General features: G+C 39.0%; 1 protein-coding gene across 1 annotated transcript in view; it reads left to right on the forward strand.

The window, feature by feature from the left end:
* The window catches only part of prkcea (protein kinase C, epsilon a), an 85,516-nt gene that overhangs the window by 10,559 nt on the left and 57,393 nt on the right, over positions 1–17,564 (forward strand). Inside the window, exon 2 of the mRNA XM_017702955.2 lies at positions 11,747–11,810. Coding sequence (XP_017558444.1) covers positions 11,747–11,810 — 64 coding nt within the window. The remainder of the gene's footprint in view (positions 1–11,746; positions 11,811–17,564) is intronic.

Below are 17,564 nucleotides of genomic sequence, written 5' to 3' on the forward strand. Positions count from 1 at the left end.
TATGCAAAATTAGCCCTGGTGTGTTCTCTGATTAATAATTCATACAGCTCAGACAGTCTCACTCAGTGTGTTTGAGCACTGTATGTGTGCATGCGAGGGTACAAATGTGTTCTGAATGCCTCTGTGTGTGTGTATAAGTGCTAGTGTATGTGAGAGAGAGAGAGTGTGAATGGGTTCCAGGCATGCTGCCCTGTCTTCATACTGAGAGTGTGCTGTTGACAGATGGACGTGGGAGGGCTGTTACTGAGCTCAAACTGTCTGTGAGAGAGAGAGAGAGAGAGAGAGAGAGGAGGAGAGAAGAGAGATGGATGGAGGGAGAGAGGACTTGGTGCAAAGGGAGAGGTGCATTGAGGGGGAGGAGAAGGAGAAAAAAGAAAAAATAAAGGAACGGATTCGTACATTTGGAATGAGAGTTCCTCGGTCTCCTACACTGTGGAATTGTGGAGGAGAGATTTTCTTTCTTTCCTTCTTTCTTTCCTTCTTTCTTTATATCTTTCTTTTTTATTAAGTGCTGAGTGGTACATGTACTTAACGCTGTCTTCATTGCCTAGACCTCTTTTTGATTTCCCACACGCACACTGGGAAGGAGAGCACTTTCAGTCACATCACTCTTATTCTCAGGAGGCCTCCCTCACCATCGCTCGCACTCCCTTTAGTCTATAAAGGAGTCTCAGTTTTCTCCTGACCAAATGAGCACATCTAATAGGACTAACAGCTTAATGAAGTGAACGAGTGTAATAGCACTCCACCCTATGTTCACGTATAGCACAGTATCTTCTAGAAACTCATCTGTGTGCGTGTTTCTGTCTGAGGTGGGGCAAACAGTGTATGCAGCATGAACTGGTAACATTGGAAATGGTTTTTACTTTTGGACTAAAAGTAAAGGTGCCAAAAGGTTCTCTGACGTAATGACACTTCTGGTTTTGTTAAAGAACTTTTAATGTATGGTTTTTGAGAACGTGTGTTTTTTTTTTTGTTTGTTTTTTTTTGTGAGATATGTGAGTGTGAAAGACATTTTAAAGTTTAAAGAACATTAACTTTGTATGGAATCTTTACATTGTGTTCTTCATATTCACAAAACACTTTAATGCCTTTGGTTTTGTCCAGTACCAAAAGTGATTTTTCTGTGGGATTTCTCAAAGACCCTTTTTTAAAGAGTGTAAAGCCTTTTCAAAAGCCTCAGGAAAAAAAAAAAAAGATAGGTAAGCATCATATGTTTTCTAAAAGACGTTCTTAGGTTCTGCCCTTAGAGCTTCTGGTGTCTTATGTCATAGATTCATGGAAAGTGTGAATTTAGTATACACTCACCGTGTGACTCATCATCACATTATTAGAAACATCTACCTTAGGGATGCACCAAAATGGGAACTGTGAACTGTGAAATATCCAATATTTTTCATGTATATATCTGTGAATGTGAATGCTGATGCTGCTATAAATGGGGGCCCATATCATGAAAAAAACAGTAGAGGTAAATCTACCTGGATTACTGTAACAGAGAAATATAACATTTATTTGTAATGCATTTTAAATTCAGTAAAATAAATAAAATACAGATTTATCGTAGTGGCCCAGCATCACCAATCATTCTGCTCCTCCAGAATTGAATAAATACAACATCAAGGCAAGGCAAGTTTATTAATATAGCACATTTCATACAAATATGATCTATTACTGGTTTGAAATGTTGGTCAAATCTAATCATCATCATCTAAATAAACATTGTTTAACAATTATCTGCTGATACAAATACATTCCAATATTATCATGTATCCCTAATCTACCAAATTTCCTCTAGAAGAATATGTTGCTTACGACAGTGGTCACGAGTGGCATATAATCATAGCAGAGGTGTTAACATTTGGTTGTGCGGCAATTCAATGCACTTGGCAGTGATTATCTCTCACGTTTACCTTTATAACACAGTATTGTATAATGAAATATTTAATCAGTGACAATGCTGTTTAGACATGACTGACTCTTACTCAATACAAAAGAGCAGTAAATATTAAAATGCATTTTTTAAATTCAGTTCTGATAGACCCTGAAGGAATTAACTGAGCACATTTCACTGAGAGTGACTGTGTGTGTGTGTGTGTGTATGTGTGTGTGTGTGTGTGGTTTGTGGATGTGTGTTTGCACTGTAGTGATTAGAGCTGAGGATCAAGGAGAGAGAGAGAGAGAGAGAGAGAGAGAGACAGACATAGAAGGAGACAGAGAAAAAGAGAGAGAGAGGTAAAGAGAGATAGACTCGGAGAAAGAGAGATCTTGGAGGAGAGCACATGGTGGATGATCGCTGTATTTCCTAGAACTAGAGAAGCCATGGAGAGCCATGTGTGCAGATGGGCAAACAGCAGCTCCTTGCTTTGTTTGTGCTCTCCGATTGATTCTATTACACACATACACAGACATACACACACACACACACACACACACACACACATACACACACATACAACTTGTACCTGTTTATTTGAGTTGATGTTATCAGCAAGCCAGTGAGAGAAGCATGTGCATGTTTTCAGTGTTTTCAGTGTTAAGGATATAAGTGTATGGGCATGCATGGGTGTGTGTTTTTTGTTTTTGTGAGTGTGTGTATGTGTGCAAGGGGACGCTAAGAGAGTGAGACAGGCCAGCTCTGGAGTGTGTAGAGCTCCTGCTGGGTTAGAGAGTGAGCTGCAGGGTGTTGCGTAAGAGGATCTGCTGCTGTCCCACAGCTTATCCTTCACTTTATTCCCCCCACTCTTCCCTCCCCCTCTCTCCCTCACTCTCTCTCTCTCTCTCTCTTTCTCATACACATGAAAGCACTTTATAGCTGGCACCATTTACAGATTTATCAATAATTATCGATAACAGCTGTGAAATTGCTAGGTAAAATGTGTTGTCCTTGCTTACTTTTGCATGCATCAGTGTTCTGTGCTCCAATCCGATATCTAAAAGTCCTGTTCGAGTTTTACTTCTTTTACACACACAGCAGTAAGTTGCCTTGTGAGTCAGTGCACGAGTGTCTGTCACACCGTGCTAGCTGCCACGCTATGAAAATGCTATCTGAAGTGTGGCAGGATTTTTCTTTCTTTAATCATCACAAATAAGAATTTGTGCTCCCTCTGCCGTAAATGCTGATGTAGAAATTGGCAATCACCGTTTTTTCCTGAGGTCCACTCATAACATTTATGCAATTGTATGTACCAAAATCCATCACAGTTCATTTTCCAGTCATTTTCCAAAACCTCTTTATTCCTTAAAATTGTTTGTTACTGTGCCTTTAAGACTGATATGTAAATTAGCCCTGATCTGATTGGTTGCCCTATATTGGGCATCATTTTAAAAAATCAGTCCAGGTTTTCACAGGAACACTTAAACTGAGTTACTTTCCAGAATGTGAATTGGATCTGGTTTCATCCATTGGTTTTAGACAAATTCATGTAAATAAAATAAAGCTCATATTGTATTTATTGAGACATCTTTCTTCTGAATTCTGACTGGTGTTATAACAGTTTCAGAGGGCAGCAGTGAGTGTTTGTTTATTTAAGATCTTCAAAGTCTTCAGTTGAAGTCTTCAGCCAAGAACCTTCAGCTTGTAATCAAGATAGCTGAGCCAGTTAGGTCACTTTAGGTGTGTACTTAAATAGCTGCTTTCAGTGAATAATAATAATAAAAAAAAAATTTTCTTTTGACAATTAACCATCAGCTAAAATGTTATGATCACGGGGCCTACCTAGAAATACTGACTTTTGTACTATTGAACTGTAATATATTGCAAGATACACAGTAAATAATAATCTTAAAATCAAATAATAATTTTGTCCTGATTCCTGATTTTTTCAAAACTGTAATACACTGTACTTGTTGTGTTAAATAGTGATAATAATGATAATGTTGATATTACTAATAACTTTGTCCTAGTCCTACAAACACTTTTTCTGTTCCCACTTTCTGTTGATTAGACACTCTCTCTCCTCCTGTCTGTTTCTTACTCTTGCTCTCATTCTTACTGTCCCTTATATGCAGTCACATATGCAGGCACACTCTCTCTTTATCTCTTTCTCTCTCGTTTCTCTTCGAGCTCTTTGTATTCTTTTGTCCTATGTACGTGTGCATATGTGTGTAATGTGAGCAGACACTCAGCATCAGCACTCTACATTATTCAGCAGACACAAATCAGCAGCTGATTGACAGGCCTGTCACTGTGTAGCTGAACCAGCATGCGTATCTCCTGTCTCCTGCACTCTTCAATAGCTGGACGACTTGCATGTGTTTGTCTGTATGTGCGTTTACATGTGTACTGCACACTGCTGTGAAAAATTCCTGATTTACTCTGTTTTATCATTTACTCTGATTTACGCATGTCACATTAAATGTTTTCAGCTCTTTATATAAAATGCAATATAAGAGAACACAGGGAACCCCAAAACACAATTATCATTTCATTTATTGTAGAACAAAATCTCCCAAGTGGAAAAAGTAATTGCACCCTAAACTTAATTACTGCTCGTTGTGCCACCCTTAGCAGAATAGCTCCATCCAAATGCTTTCTAAGACTGGAGATCAGATTTTCTCTGATCTCTTTTCATTTTCATCTCTGAGGAGGAATTTTGGCACACTCTTCTTTGTAGAATTGCTTTAATTCAGCCACATTGGAGGGGTTTTGTCTATAAACTGCCACATCGTCTTGATAAGGTTTAAGTCAAGACTTTTGATGAGGTAATGCCCAAAACCTTAATTTTACATATTTTGAGCCATTCATAGGTGGCCTTGCTCTTGTGCTTTTGATTGTTGTCTTGCTGCATAACCCAACTGTGCTGTAGCTTCAAATCACTGGACATCCTACAGAATTTTCTGGAAGAGAACAGAATTTATGGCTACTTCAATTATGACAGGTTGCCCAGGCCTGTGTCATCACGTCATCACCGTCGCACTACCACCACCATGTTTGACTGTTGGTGTAATGTTCTTATTGTGGAATCTTTTATATCAGATGTAACATCTGTCCTCCATATAGTTCCACTGTTGACTCATCAGTTTTCAGAACGTCGTTCCAAAAGCAGTCAGCCAAACTAGACGTTTACTTTCATTTGCTATGGAAGTTGATACCCCACTGGTTAGTATTGTGCTAACTGCATGCCTAAATCATAACACACTTGCATCAATTGGTGTAATTAAACAGACATGCTTATGTGGACACTGTATGACATTTTGTTATCTCTAAAGTGCAAAAAATGAGTTGCATAGCTAAAAGCAGTAGCTAAAGTGGTTCTATATTTTGCCTGTACTTTATGTCCATTTTTAAGGATAACAGTCTATTTGGAATTTTTTCAGAGCAGTTTGAGGTGTGTGAATATTTATGCATGTAGTTTGTGCAGTGCTAATTGGTGGCACATAAGCTTCCCTGACTTGTTAGGTACATTAGTTTGTAGCTCCACTGCAAAACAAAAGCAAACTTCAAACACCAAACATGTTTTGGATTTTTTTTTTTGCTGTAAATCGTCAGACTATTATCAAGATAACCTTGTAGTCTTCATGAGGCTGTTAATATTATCTGTGCATGGACACTAATCTCTCTGTTGTCTGCTGACCATATGCAATGTTTTTGGATGCTGAGTTTTACAGGTCACATTTTGATTTTTGATGTACACAAGACTAGACTCTCACGCTCCCTCACAGAAGCTTCAATGAGCAAAAACGTTACATCTAGAGATGACATTATTGTTATTGATGGGTATTGGAATCAGGCTGATATGCAGAAATCATATCTCAGAGGGAAAAAAAATCGTATTTAGTCCTGTAACAAATCATTTATTAATGGAAAAGAATGGAATCTACTTTGAAATACCAACAGTCGTGTCATGTTGAAAGCCATGTTGTACTTCAATTAAAAAGATTATTCTTGATTTGTTTAATCAGATTAACAATAAAACATTACTCGTGTGCTTTCTATTCATGTTTTTTTGTTCAAAATGGTAGTCTGTGAGACAAAGCTGAATGAAAAAAAAGTTTGTCAGATCACATTTTTTACACATTAAATAAACTATGAAATTAAATTATGAAATTATTATTATTAATGAAAAAGAGTGGAATAAATGGCAAAAATGTCTGCTTTTTTGCATTAAAGATTAATGCTCAGTAGTTTTTAAGCAAAACATTTGGATCTGCATCACCAGATGCTAAATGTTTGAATATAACATTTTATAACTTTTGAAAATATTTGAAAATAAAATTTAGCAGCACATACAGAATGTGAATTTGGCTCACTTTCATCTTTTGGGTTAGACAAATGTATTTAAATGAATCATAAAGAGCATTAAGTCACATATTCGATCCTGTGAAAGCAAGAAAGATTCTTAATTCTGACTGGTATTTTGAGGGCAGCAGTGAGTAAGGTTTGTTTATTTGAGATGTGGCTGTCCAGTTGAGACCAGCTTACAATTAACACCTAGGAAATCAGAATAACTATTAAGCCAGTTTGGTCACTTTAGGCTTGTACTTTAATTGTTGCATACAATGATCTAAAAATAGCTAAATAAATTAATTGTTAGTTAATTGCAATTATTAATCATCACCTCTCATGATTATAAAATACTGAATGTTGAATTGTGGAATGCTATAAAATGTGTGTTACCACTGGAATACAGCCTTGTGTTTCTATTTTTGTCATTTTTTATTTTTTTTTACATAATTCAGAATTGCCAGATGGCCTAAACATTTTATCAATATTATATGATGAATAGACCAACTAAATTGTGGAAAAAATATTTAGAATAAGATCATTTTGCATTAAGTTTCACTAAAAGTTAAGGAGGTTATTTCTTCTACTGTAATATTGTCATTTTGGAGAGGTTTTGTTTGTTTGATAGTGATGATATGTTTCGAAATAATAAAAATATAAACAGCTTTTTAAAAATGGTCAAATACTCTACTTATAGTTTTAAGTAGTAAATATAACAATATTAATTGGTAGTGGTAAAAATATTGGAGAATAAAAAGTGGTATTGTGCCATCTCTAATCACATCTTGACCCATCTGAGAGAAGCTGGTTCTCTGCCACAGGCTTTGTCCCTTATGGTAATGGAAGACAGAGTTCTGGTGGCTCTAGTGTTTGTTTATGCATGTGTGTGTGCGCGTGTGTGTGTGTGTGTGTGTGTGTGTGTTCAGGGTGAGTGGTTGGGGTGTCGTGTTGGCATGTCTGTGAGCACTCTGTGGGTTAGACCTCTGTGTGAAGTGGATGTAGGCCATTGCTGGAGCATGACACTGCTGCCTGTGTGGTGTGTGTGTGTGTGTGTGTGTGTGTGTGTGTGTGTGTGTGTGTGTTCAGGAATGGTGCTTTGACTGCTGCCTGCAGTCTATCAGGGCATTATGATGAGAGTGACTTTGGGAACAATTTTGGCCTCATAGCTGGACAAAAGGGACAAACACTTAGAGTACGTATTGAGCACATACACACACATACACACAGCTTGAGAATCTCAGCTGTGTGTTGCCAACATTGTTTAGCTGCAAAAGTATTTACCTCCTTTTATACAGACAGTATCATCAGAGAAAATTGCACACTGCAGGCGGGTTAGCACGTACACATATGCACCCACACATACATGCACGCACATACACACACACATACACACACACACACACACACAAACACAAACACAGTCACACACCGAGGCTTTTCCTTCCTCAGCTATATTTAGTGGCCGTTGCACCTCCGAACGACCGTGCTTGAAGAGACAGCAGTTGAATGGAATCTGATGACATCACAGGAAGAGAGGGGGTGGGGGGAGGGGGCTGCGTGGAGGATAACAGACGTGTCATCACCCTGTCCGCGCTCCAAATGACATCATCAGCTGCTCACGCGCAATCTGCTGTTTTTCATTTTAGTCCACTCCGACTTTTCCTACAACATATTTTTCCTTTCCAGAGAAGCAGCACAGAACGTCTTTGCACTTATTATTTAAAGATTCGTGAACTTTTTAACTGTCCACATTCTAATACATTTGCATTTGACTTGACCAGTGCCCTCATTTGTCCTTCAAACATGATCTCCTGATATGCCAAGATTCAAGAGCAAGAATGGACATGTGCTCTAATGCATGTGTTTCTGAGTGTTGAAGGTACATTTAGAGATAAGACAGTGACTAATGATTTACCTTGATATTAAAACTCAGTAATAATAAAATGTCTGTGGACATAAAGTGGAAGTAAAATGCTGACTGCTACACTCTCCCTGTACAGCACATCCCAGGACAGTATGTTTACATAGTTGTAATCAGAACAATGAACAGCAGTAGTGCTAGTAATCATTTCATATGTATTTAAATTGTACTTATATTTGAGGTTCAAAAGTCTTGCAGTATAATACATGTGATGAAATAATTTCAGTGTGTATTGGTGCCTTTTAAACATTTTAAGTGTATTTTAATATTATTAATAATATTTTAATATTATATTGCAGTAATTTTGGTCACTGATAACATGACAGCAAATTTTTGTTCCTCCCCTGTATAGGCTTCATTACATGTATTTAGCAGACACACTTACCCATAGTGACTTACAATGATAGGTGAGTATAACTTTGGGTTTCACCTAATCTCTTTGATTGACATAGCATTCTGCATGAATAGTGAATTGAACGTTACATTTTATGTATGCAAGGCAATGGTATTAGTAGGGTTGGCCCAAACAGCATTTATTGGTGTTTCCTGACATTGTTTTACTTGCAAAAACACCCATAAAATAATGATTACATTTTATAACTCCATAATTTTGAGTATGTTCATTAGTATAGTCCTAATAAATTCAGTAGGATGAAACTTTATCTTCTGACTACTGTTTGTTGTCTCACCCGTTATTTCTTGGGAATCTTTGCTTGTTTAGCATCAATGATCTCATAAAAAACAGCTATTTTTTCTACATATTAACAAAAATGCTTCTATTTAAAGGTCTTTGAAATATGTTGTAGTTTAGGCTCCAAAACATGCAAAGCTTCCAAATACTAAAGAGAGAAGTACTGTAATGAACAAAGTAGTTCAGTATTCAGATATTTGAGGCAGCCCAATGTGTTAGCCACTATGCTACCCCATTGCTATATGTGTGTGTGTGTTTATCAGTCTACTAAGAAGTCACTGTGTTTAAAAGCAGGAGAACAGTGATTTTCATGAGTGCTATATATGTTAGTTATCAGGAGAGCCTCAATATGCTCTCATTTGCAGCCCGAACTCATCCTGCGCAACAGCAAATGTGCGTGATCAGAGCAGCAGGAACAGCATCCAACAATTTCAGGGTTTATCTTCTTCTCCACTGGCTGCTGCACAGAGCATGAGCTGTTTTAAATTGAAGGTTTGATGTGTCCTAATTCAGATGTCTTCCTGACACCCCCGCCCTCCCTTAGCCATTGGACACACTGCTGCATTCATTCTCTCCATCCCTCCTCTTTGCTTTCTCTCCCTCTCTTGCTCTACCTCTCTTTCTCTCTCCCTCTCTCTCTCTCTCTCTCTCTCTCTCTCACTCACTCACTCACTCTCTATCTCTGACTCTCTGGATAATGAGATTAAGCAATGGGTTTCTGACAGTGTGAAGCTGCTGCCTCTCGGGGCCTAGCTCCCCCGTGCTGCGCTGATGGCCCGCGTGGGGGTCTGCGTGGGCCGCTCAGGCAGGCCAAATGATTTGAGGTGGAATTATAAAACAGGAGCATTCTACATGCTCTCTTTCTGCGGTTTGTTCTGTCCTCCAAGACTGACCCTGTGTTTCAATTCGGGCACCATGGACTAAATTCTTTCACTGTACACTTTGAACTTAAAATGCTCTCTATGAATTTGTTCAAAATGAATAAGTGCCTGCAGTTTTATTGTACATAAAGTACAGTGTACAGAGAACATGTTTGTAGAGAAATATCTAGGGGGTCACTGATCGTGTATTTTTATGGACGAAGTTGGCTTAGAAGCCATTTTTTATTTATTTTGATGTAATTTTTTGTGTATTTCCATTGCCTTTTTTAATTACCAAAGCTCACACCCTGTAGGCTAAATGAACACATGCAACACACAAACATGCAAAATTTAACAGGCCAAACTGACATTTTAATTTCTTTAACAAAATAATATGTTGTCTTTAAATAATATGAAATCAAACAAAGTGCTTCATTGAAAGTCAGAGGCAACTGGCTGCTTAGCACAATTAGTCATGCATAATTACGCTAAAACATTTTGGTATAAATGCAGCAGCAGCATTTAAATACAGTGCAAGTGCACTTTTGCCTGGCCCAAACTATTGATGAATAGATGAATATGAAAAAACCTAACAATGTTGAAAACGTGAGAGATCCCACACATTTTTCACCGATTTTCTGTCCTGCTATGTCGTTAGTCATCAAATTCCCCTACACTACATAATCTGCCTTAAATGAAACACCACACATTTTCAGATTAAGCACACAAACAAGAATCCTAGTGGTTTTAATCCTCAAAATCTGTCTTTGGTTGATGGTCTTTCAGACATCAACATCACATTTCACACCCCTGAATCGGCGTCCACCCCTGATCACCCAGATACTGAGAGACCTTTTGTGATTGTTGGGAGAAGCAAGCACACCTCCAAGTCGACCCAATTAACCTGTAGTGAGGGCCAGGCACCTGATTCATGTTATTAATGTCATAAAATTACAACACAGATTAGCCAGAATCAAAGCAATAAATTACCTGATCACTTGTTTTGAGCAAAAAAAGCAAAAATCTATTTTGATCATACCCTCCTCTTAATATCATCTAATTTTTTTTGGTGCATTTCGGATTATTACCCAATTTCTCCCCAATTCACCCCATTGCCCCCCCCCCTTACTAAGTCTCCACCCAACACACTCACTACCAAGCTGGGAGGGTGAGGGCTAGCACATGCTTTGTCCTAAGACAAATGAAGCCAGCCATCACATCTCTTACAGCTGCCTTTTGAATACAAATGGCAATTCTGTTGTGTGAGATAACAAATGCCACATTTGGCTAGCATTGCGTTGCCTATCCTACAAACCCAAAGAGCAAAGCCAATTTGCTCTCTTGAACTCCTGGCCACAGATGGTTGTGGCATCCTCAAGGATTGAACTGGCAATCTCCAATGATAGCACCACTTGGGAGCCCTATTTGATCTTAAATAGAACACTAGTCTTTTGGGGTGAGCAAAATGACAAATTACAGCACAGTCCCTCACATATTTAAATCGCTCCTGAAAAGCATTCCTACAAATTTTAACATTGAAAATCTTCACCCAAAAGATTCTGTTCATCCAAAACTTTTAGCCACTGTTTCTTTTCTTTTTTTGAGGGGGCTGAGAGTTGGTCCAAATGCTTACAGTGTACTACATCCCATTGCATTTCCTAATGTAAACATAGGAACAAACTAGTACACTTGATTTTGCTTGATTTTCCTTTGGAGAGATATATGGAGTATGATGATGATGATGATGATGATGATGAGTTTGTGTAGATAGAAGGCCCAGACCTGAAGTAAGCATCTGATATTCAGACCCCTTGATGAAGTTTATCTTGGATTAAAATTCTCCTGATGATTTTTTTTCAAATTGAATGAATATATTTCTTCAAATTGAGTAAATATAGCTGATAGCTGGTGAGCAATATGGTATTAGAAAGTAGATAATGATGTTTTCAGCGCTGTGATGGTCTAATCTCTCCCAGTTCATCAGCTGAAGTGATTTTGCCTGTGTACAGGTCTTCTAATCTCTGATCCCATGTGTGTTGTCTCCTCAGATTGACCTGGAGCCTGAGGGCAAGGTCTACGTCATCATCGATCTGTCAGGATCCTCCAGTGAAGGTAAGTTCTTGGAGCACCTGCATACACATTCAGTTCATTTCAGTAAAAGGGAGAATTATCACTGAGTTTGTTTGGACTGTGGTGATATTGTGCTGAATCAAATAAGCATTTCCTTGCTTTTTCTTAAGGCAAAGTTAGGCAGCAACTACTGGTGCAATGTGAATTGCAATTTGTTTGCAGATGAATCCATTTCAGAGTCATTATTTTCAGTACTTTCTGATGCATATACATTAGTGCAACAGGATATGTCAGTATTTCCTGTTGGAACAGAGCATGTGTCCATGTGTACCTTAGTCTGGTGGAGAACTCGGCTGCTCTCTGCAGGGAAATCCCACTCTTTTAAACTAAAGAGTGTGTGTGGGTGCTGGAACCGCAAAGATCATAGCGTCTGAGTTACCTGAAGAGTTCCCACACACCACTGCAGCTTGTGACTGCAGGCCAGCGCAGACATATTTCCTGTGCACTGGAGCTAATCATGACTCATTGACAATTAGTTTCATCATGTATGAAATCTTCATCTGATCTCAGTGTCTTCCCTCAAAAGCTTAATCCCTTAAATTCTAGGCTTATTACTCAGAAACGTCTTTAATCATTCAGTAAGTACTGAATAAGGTATGAACTCATGGACCTGGGTTAACATAGGAGTTTAAGAGGTCAATGTAGTCTTTCACTAGCTTGGAAAAGGCCATCGGTTGAAAGATGATTTGTTATGTTTAACCCTTAGTAGCCACCATAATCACCTGCAATAACAAAAGTATGACATAAATACGAGGTAGCTTTTAGAAGCAGTAAATGCTTCAAGCGTCTGATTTCTATTACCACCCTTGTAAACAATTCTAAGTGAATTTTTCTAGAATGAGGTATTTTACACCAAACCTGAATCTTAATGACTTTGTTTACATCTTAAAAATTTGAAAAATTACTGAAAATTGGTGGACATTTCCCTTTCCATATTAATCACTCATAACTCACAGGGATGCCAGCCCAGAATTTGTGCCAGGTCATTGGCTTCCCCCTCGCTCCCCCTCCCTTTTACTCGTACATTTACATTGTGGGTACATCTTGTCTGTCCCGCTTTGGCTTTAAGGGGAGAGTGGTTTTGCTATCACCATTATGTGGAATGTCCAACTGTCCAACCTCTCTCCACACAATCCACCCCCCCATAAAATCATGTATTTGTGTCATTACTTTTGAATAGTGTTGCAAAATGACAGTGATAACGTCTCGATTTCTAAGGATTAAACATTAATGAAATGACTTCTTTTTCTGAGGCATTGCTTAGACAAATGAATTAAATATGCTAGTCCAGTTTGCCAACCATCTGGGATAATAGCCCCCTGAATTCCAGAGGATGCTGACAAAATTAGCAGACAGACACGCACACACACACACACACACACAAAAAAACAAAAAAAAACAAACACGCGCACAAACACACAGATGGTCGATTAGTGTGTAAATGATAGTGGTGGTGGTGTCTGGTTGACACTGTAATCACGGCCCCCTGCTGGGGGGTGTTGGTAAGTAATTCTGCTTTAATTGTAATGTGTCTGTGCTTTGGTGCAAACAGCCAATCAGTGCTAATGTTTGGGCACTGCTCAGTGCTGTGTATACAGTTGTCGGGTCACTTTGCATGGGCCAGTAATGAAAGTGCAGCATCTTTTCATGGCTCATTTGAATGGGCTTATGTCCACAGGGCTGCACTAAGCCTGGGCCATAAGCCCTCGACTGTGTTCCAGGAAACTGGCTTCAAGGTGATTGTGTTCAGTGTGTTCACACGCTCATTGATTTCTGGTTGATTTGCTTCATCGACCCAGAGCGCTATGCCTGTTTTGGCTGGCCAGAGGGAGCTCACGTGGGCCACAGCATGTCCCAGTACCACCCTGCCGCCTGGAGACAGATCAGACCAGTGGAGTTACTTGCATAAATACATACACATACACAACCATGTGCCAACTTTACATACAGTCAGCTGAAGTGTGAATATGTGCTTTAGGCTTTTATTCTGTAACCTTCATGGGGGCAAGAATTGACCTATCCATACACTGCAAACAAATGTATTCTTTTGTAGCAACTGTTGTGAGGTTAGACAAGCTGTACAGAGCTGCCATTCTCAAACCCATTCAACCTACTGAATTTAGACTGGAATTTAGGATTGATATGTAAAGTTGGGTATTTGAGTTTAAAATGCTTCACTATTGAGCTGGACTGGATTTAATACAATGCTAATGTTAGCTTAATTGACAACAGAAAAGTGTGGTGTATCTAAGTTTGACCTTGCATACATTATACAAAATAAATATAATTTGAAATTAATAATTTTCTCAAATGTGTGGTACACTTATTCATTAGGTTGTTTGGAAATTTGGACGTTCTGTAAAGCTTGTCCAGCCTCCCAATGGCTGCTATAAAATAATTATTCTGGGGGGAGGCCAGTTCTGCTAATGCTGCATTCACATGCTCATCAGAAGGTCATGCATGTGAGATGGCTTGCTTCACTCTGTTCAGATGCTCATTGAAAAATATGCCCACCACACAGAAAAATAGTGCAAGAATAATGCAAGTCCAGAGCATTGTATTATATGGTACAAATGGTTATATGGTGATGCCAAAAGCTTCTTGACTCATTTAATCAGCTCTTGTACAACTGAACATCAGGTAAAATAGACTTGATCAAAAGGCATTAGGTTAAGCAGCCAGAGTCAAAATGGCCTTTGGAGAGTAATATTTGTGTGACATTCCCTGATACTCACGTTATATGACCTTGTTTTCAGTGATAAGCCATGGTTATTTTCTACATGGTTACCTGAATAAAAGGATTCTGTTACTGGCACGGGCCTAACACCAAGTTTACACATTTTCCCTGGCTGAAAAAGTAAAAGGTTGCTTGTACATCACATTCACTTTCTCACTGGTAAAATTAACTCAGACAGTTGGAAAATTCATATTTCCCCACTACTTGAACACAGCAGAAATCTTTTCTAGCTGCAGCAGTGGCATCAAAGTGACATGCTGATACTTGCCATGCATAATTTATAGACCACTTATGTGTTGTAAACTTCATTCCTATGGCATCTGCTCAGTGCTATCTGCTACAGATGCCAAATTCCCACTTATTTCTTAGTTATGAGATTTGTTGGCATGCAGGTTAGGTAGCAACAGTGACCACACATTAGGAGCAGGAGTTTGTTCCTGGGTTTCCGAAGTTATCAGTATAATTGGAAATTTGAAAGAAAAAATATTTGCCCAACAGGGTTTCAGATACATGATTTCTTTTGCTCAGGCTGATTCCAAGGGGGGCATGACCACTGACCTCTGCTGTCATGGCAACAGTAGCTGGTTGTGTTATCTAAACTGAGAGAGGACAGGAAAGAAATAGCCGTTCTTCTTCTGCTTCCACAGACAGACCCAATCAATGATACACACACATGCACACATGCACACAAGAGAAACTCTCAAACACTGTGAGGGGGAGTCAGGCTATTTTCAGTGATGCCTCGAGCTACACGGTCCTGAATAGCTCAGACACTGCAGCTCCCCACAATCCCTGCACAATTACCCACAATCCAACCTGCTTGGCCCTCTCTTGCTGTAGAGTGATGAAGGTTAAGAAACGCAAATTTAATCCTGATTCAGAAGTCTGCTGACTGCACTGCCCTCTGCGACTCATATGTTTATATGTTGAAGGATGCCTGGAACAAGCAAATCTTCCTTTCTACTGCCAAAAAAACCTTTTTGCAGAAGAATTATGGGTTTACTCAGGAAGAGCTCAAACTCAGGGTGGTTGTATGACTAATGTATGTCTACATTATATCTAATATAATGTTATATATGGTTCATTGGATTTCCTTGATGCTTTACTTAAGTTTCAGGGATTCTGAGACCTCTGTAATGGGTAGGGATGTAACAATCCATCAATCTGTATCAATATGGGGGGGGGTTTCTCCAAAGAACTCAAATAAGTCATAGATCTGGTCTGTAACTAGACTTTACTAAATATCTCAGAAGCAGCATACAAAAACAGAGGGAAACTGGTGCTCAGGCTCAGACTAGCACTTGGCTGTCGCTGCTAGCCGACTAGACTACTTTGTTTACTGCTAGGCTCGCACTGTTTACCTCAGCATGCAGCCCTGCCCATCAAAATAAGTCCTCACAACAATAGGCTAAATAACAGCTATTGAATGAAATAACTAAACTGAATTAACCCAGATTCTCTAAAGCCACAATATCATTCCATATCAACTGCAGACCCCAGCATCAAACTGAATCACATCATATAGTGGCAAATTTAGAGGTATCGAAAATTGTCTGATCATTGGGTAAAAGAGTTGATGTATGGTTACATTGTGATGAAATGTAATTTTGTGGTAGAACATTTTTTTAATGTTGGCTTTACAAGGTGACTCAAAGCAGCACACACACACACACACACACACACACACACACACACTCACATTTCCTTTCCTTCTGACTCAGCAAAGGTACGTTCAGCTATAACAAAAACATAGAGCCGCTTTAAGAAACTTTTTGAATAAATTATATTTCTGTAAGTCATTTTAATAGAGGGTATTTTATGCTCTTACTTGAATATATTTGTAGGGAAAAAAACTACTTTGCTCCATTATATTGATCTACACTCTTCCCATTACATTTTAAATCTAGCATTGTGAAAGGGAAGGCCTCAAGGCCTCAAGATACGTTGTTTATACCGTCACATAAGAGTTAAAATTAGGGGATGCCAGGAAAAAGCTTAGCTCCCTGAAAGAGCCTTTAGCTCCCTTGGAAACAAAAATATCGGAGGACTAGAGGGTCACAGATACTGAAAATGGACATGATCTTATTTATAGCAATATATTTTTGCTGTTTTAGGAAGAAGTGCTGCTTGTTAAGCATTAAATAAAAGCACATAGAATTGAGCATAAAATAAGGAATGTAATGTAAAGTAGTAATACTCGAGCACTTGAGTACATGTTTGCTCACTCTGCCTGCCTCTGTTTGCTACACCAACATAGAGTTTGCTAGAATTAGAATAGAATAGAATTTGAAACTAAAGTCAACATAACATAGCGAGTAAGCAGGTATGTCTGAGGGAATCATAACTTGAGCACTCCATACATACCCGAGTAGACCCAGACACCCACAAAGAGGGTCGTCAGGATGGGGTCGAGACCCAGCTGTCCCACACGAATGACCCTTTTGCTGTTTTTGGCACCCACCTCTGAAGAGAATAGTCAGGCATACATAACATCTATCTTACTCTCCTCTATTTCTAAAGCTCTGATCATAACACAAATGACTCGCCTGCCTCTCAACAGTGCATTGAGCAGCATTAAAGTTATTAACTAATACTGACTGGACTGAGCATGTGAAATTGTGGAGTGCAGATAGAGATGGGGTAGAATGTGTTTGTCTGTCTGTCTATGTGGTCTTTTATGCATATGTGCGTGAGTGGAAACATTTGTTTCGGGGGGCAGTAAGTTGACTGTCCAGGGTTTAGTGTCTCAAAATAGCAGGTGAGACTGAGCCATGGATTACGGCACACACACATGCGGGCGCACACACATACTTACTTCTAGGTAAAAGTGTTTGTGTGTGTGTGTGTGTGTGCACGCGCACACACACCTATGTGTGTGCTGACCCCTGATTAGAATATGTATCTCTAAAGAAATTCTATTCCATGCAAAACTCAAACAGCACACACACGCGCACACACACACACACACACACACACACACACACACACACACACACACA

Source organism: Pygocentrus nattereri, chromosome 13 (genome assembly GCF_015220715.1).
Source record: "Pygocentrus nattereri isolate fPygNat1 chromosome 13, fPygNat1.pri, whole genome shotgun sequence".
In the NCBI taxonomy this organism is placed as follows: domain Eukaryota; kingdom Metazoa; phylum Chordata; class Actinopteri; order Characiformes; family Serrasalmidae; genus Pygocentrus; species Pygocentrus nattereri.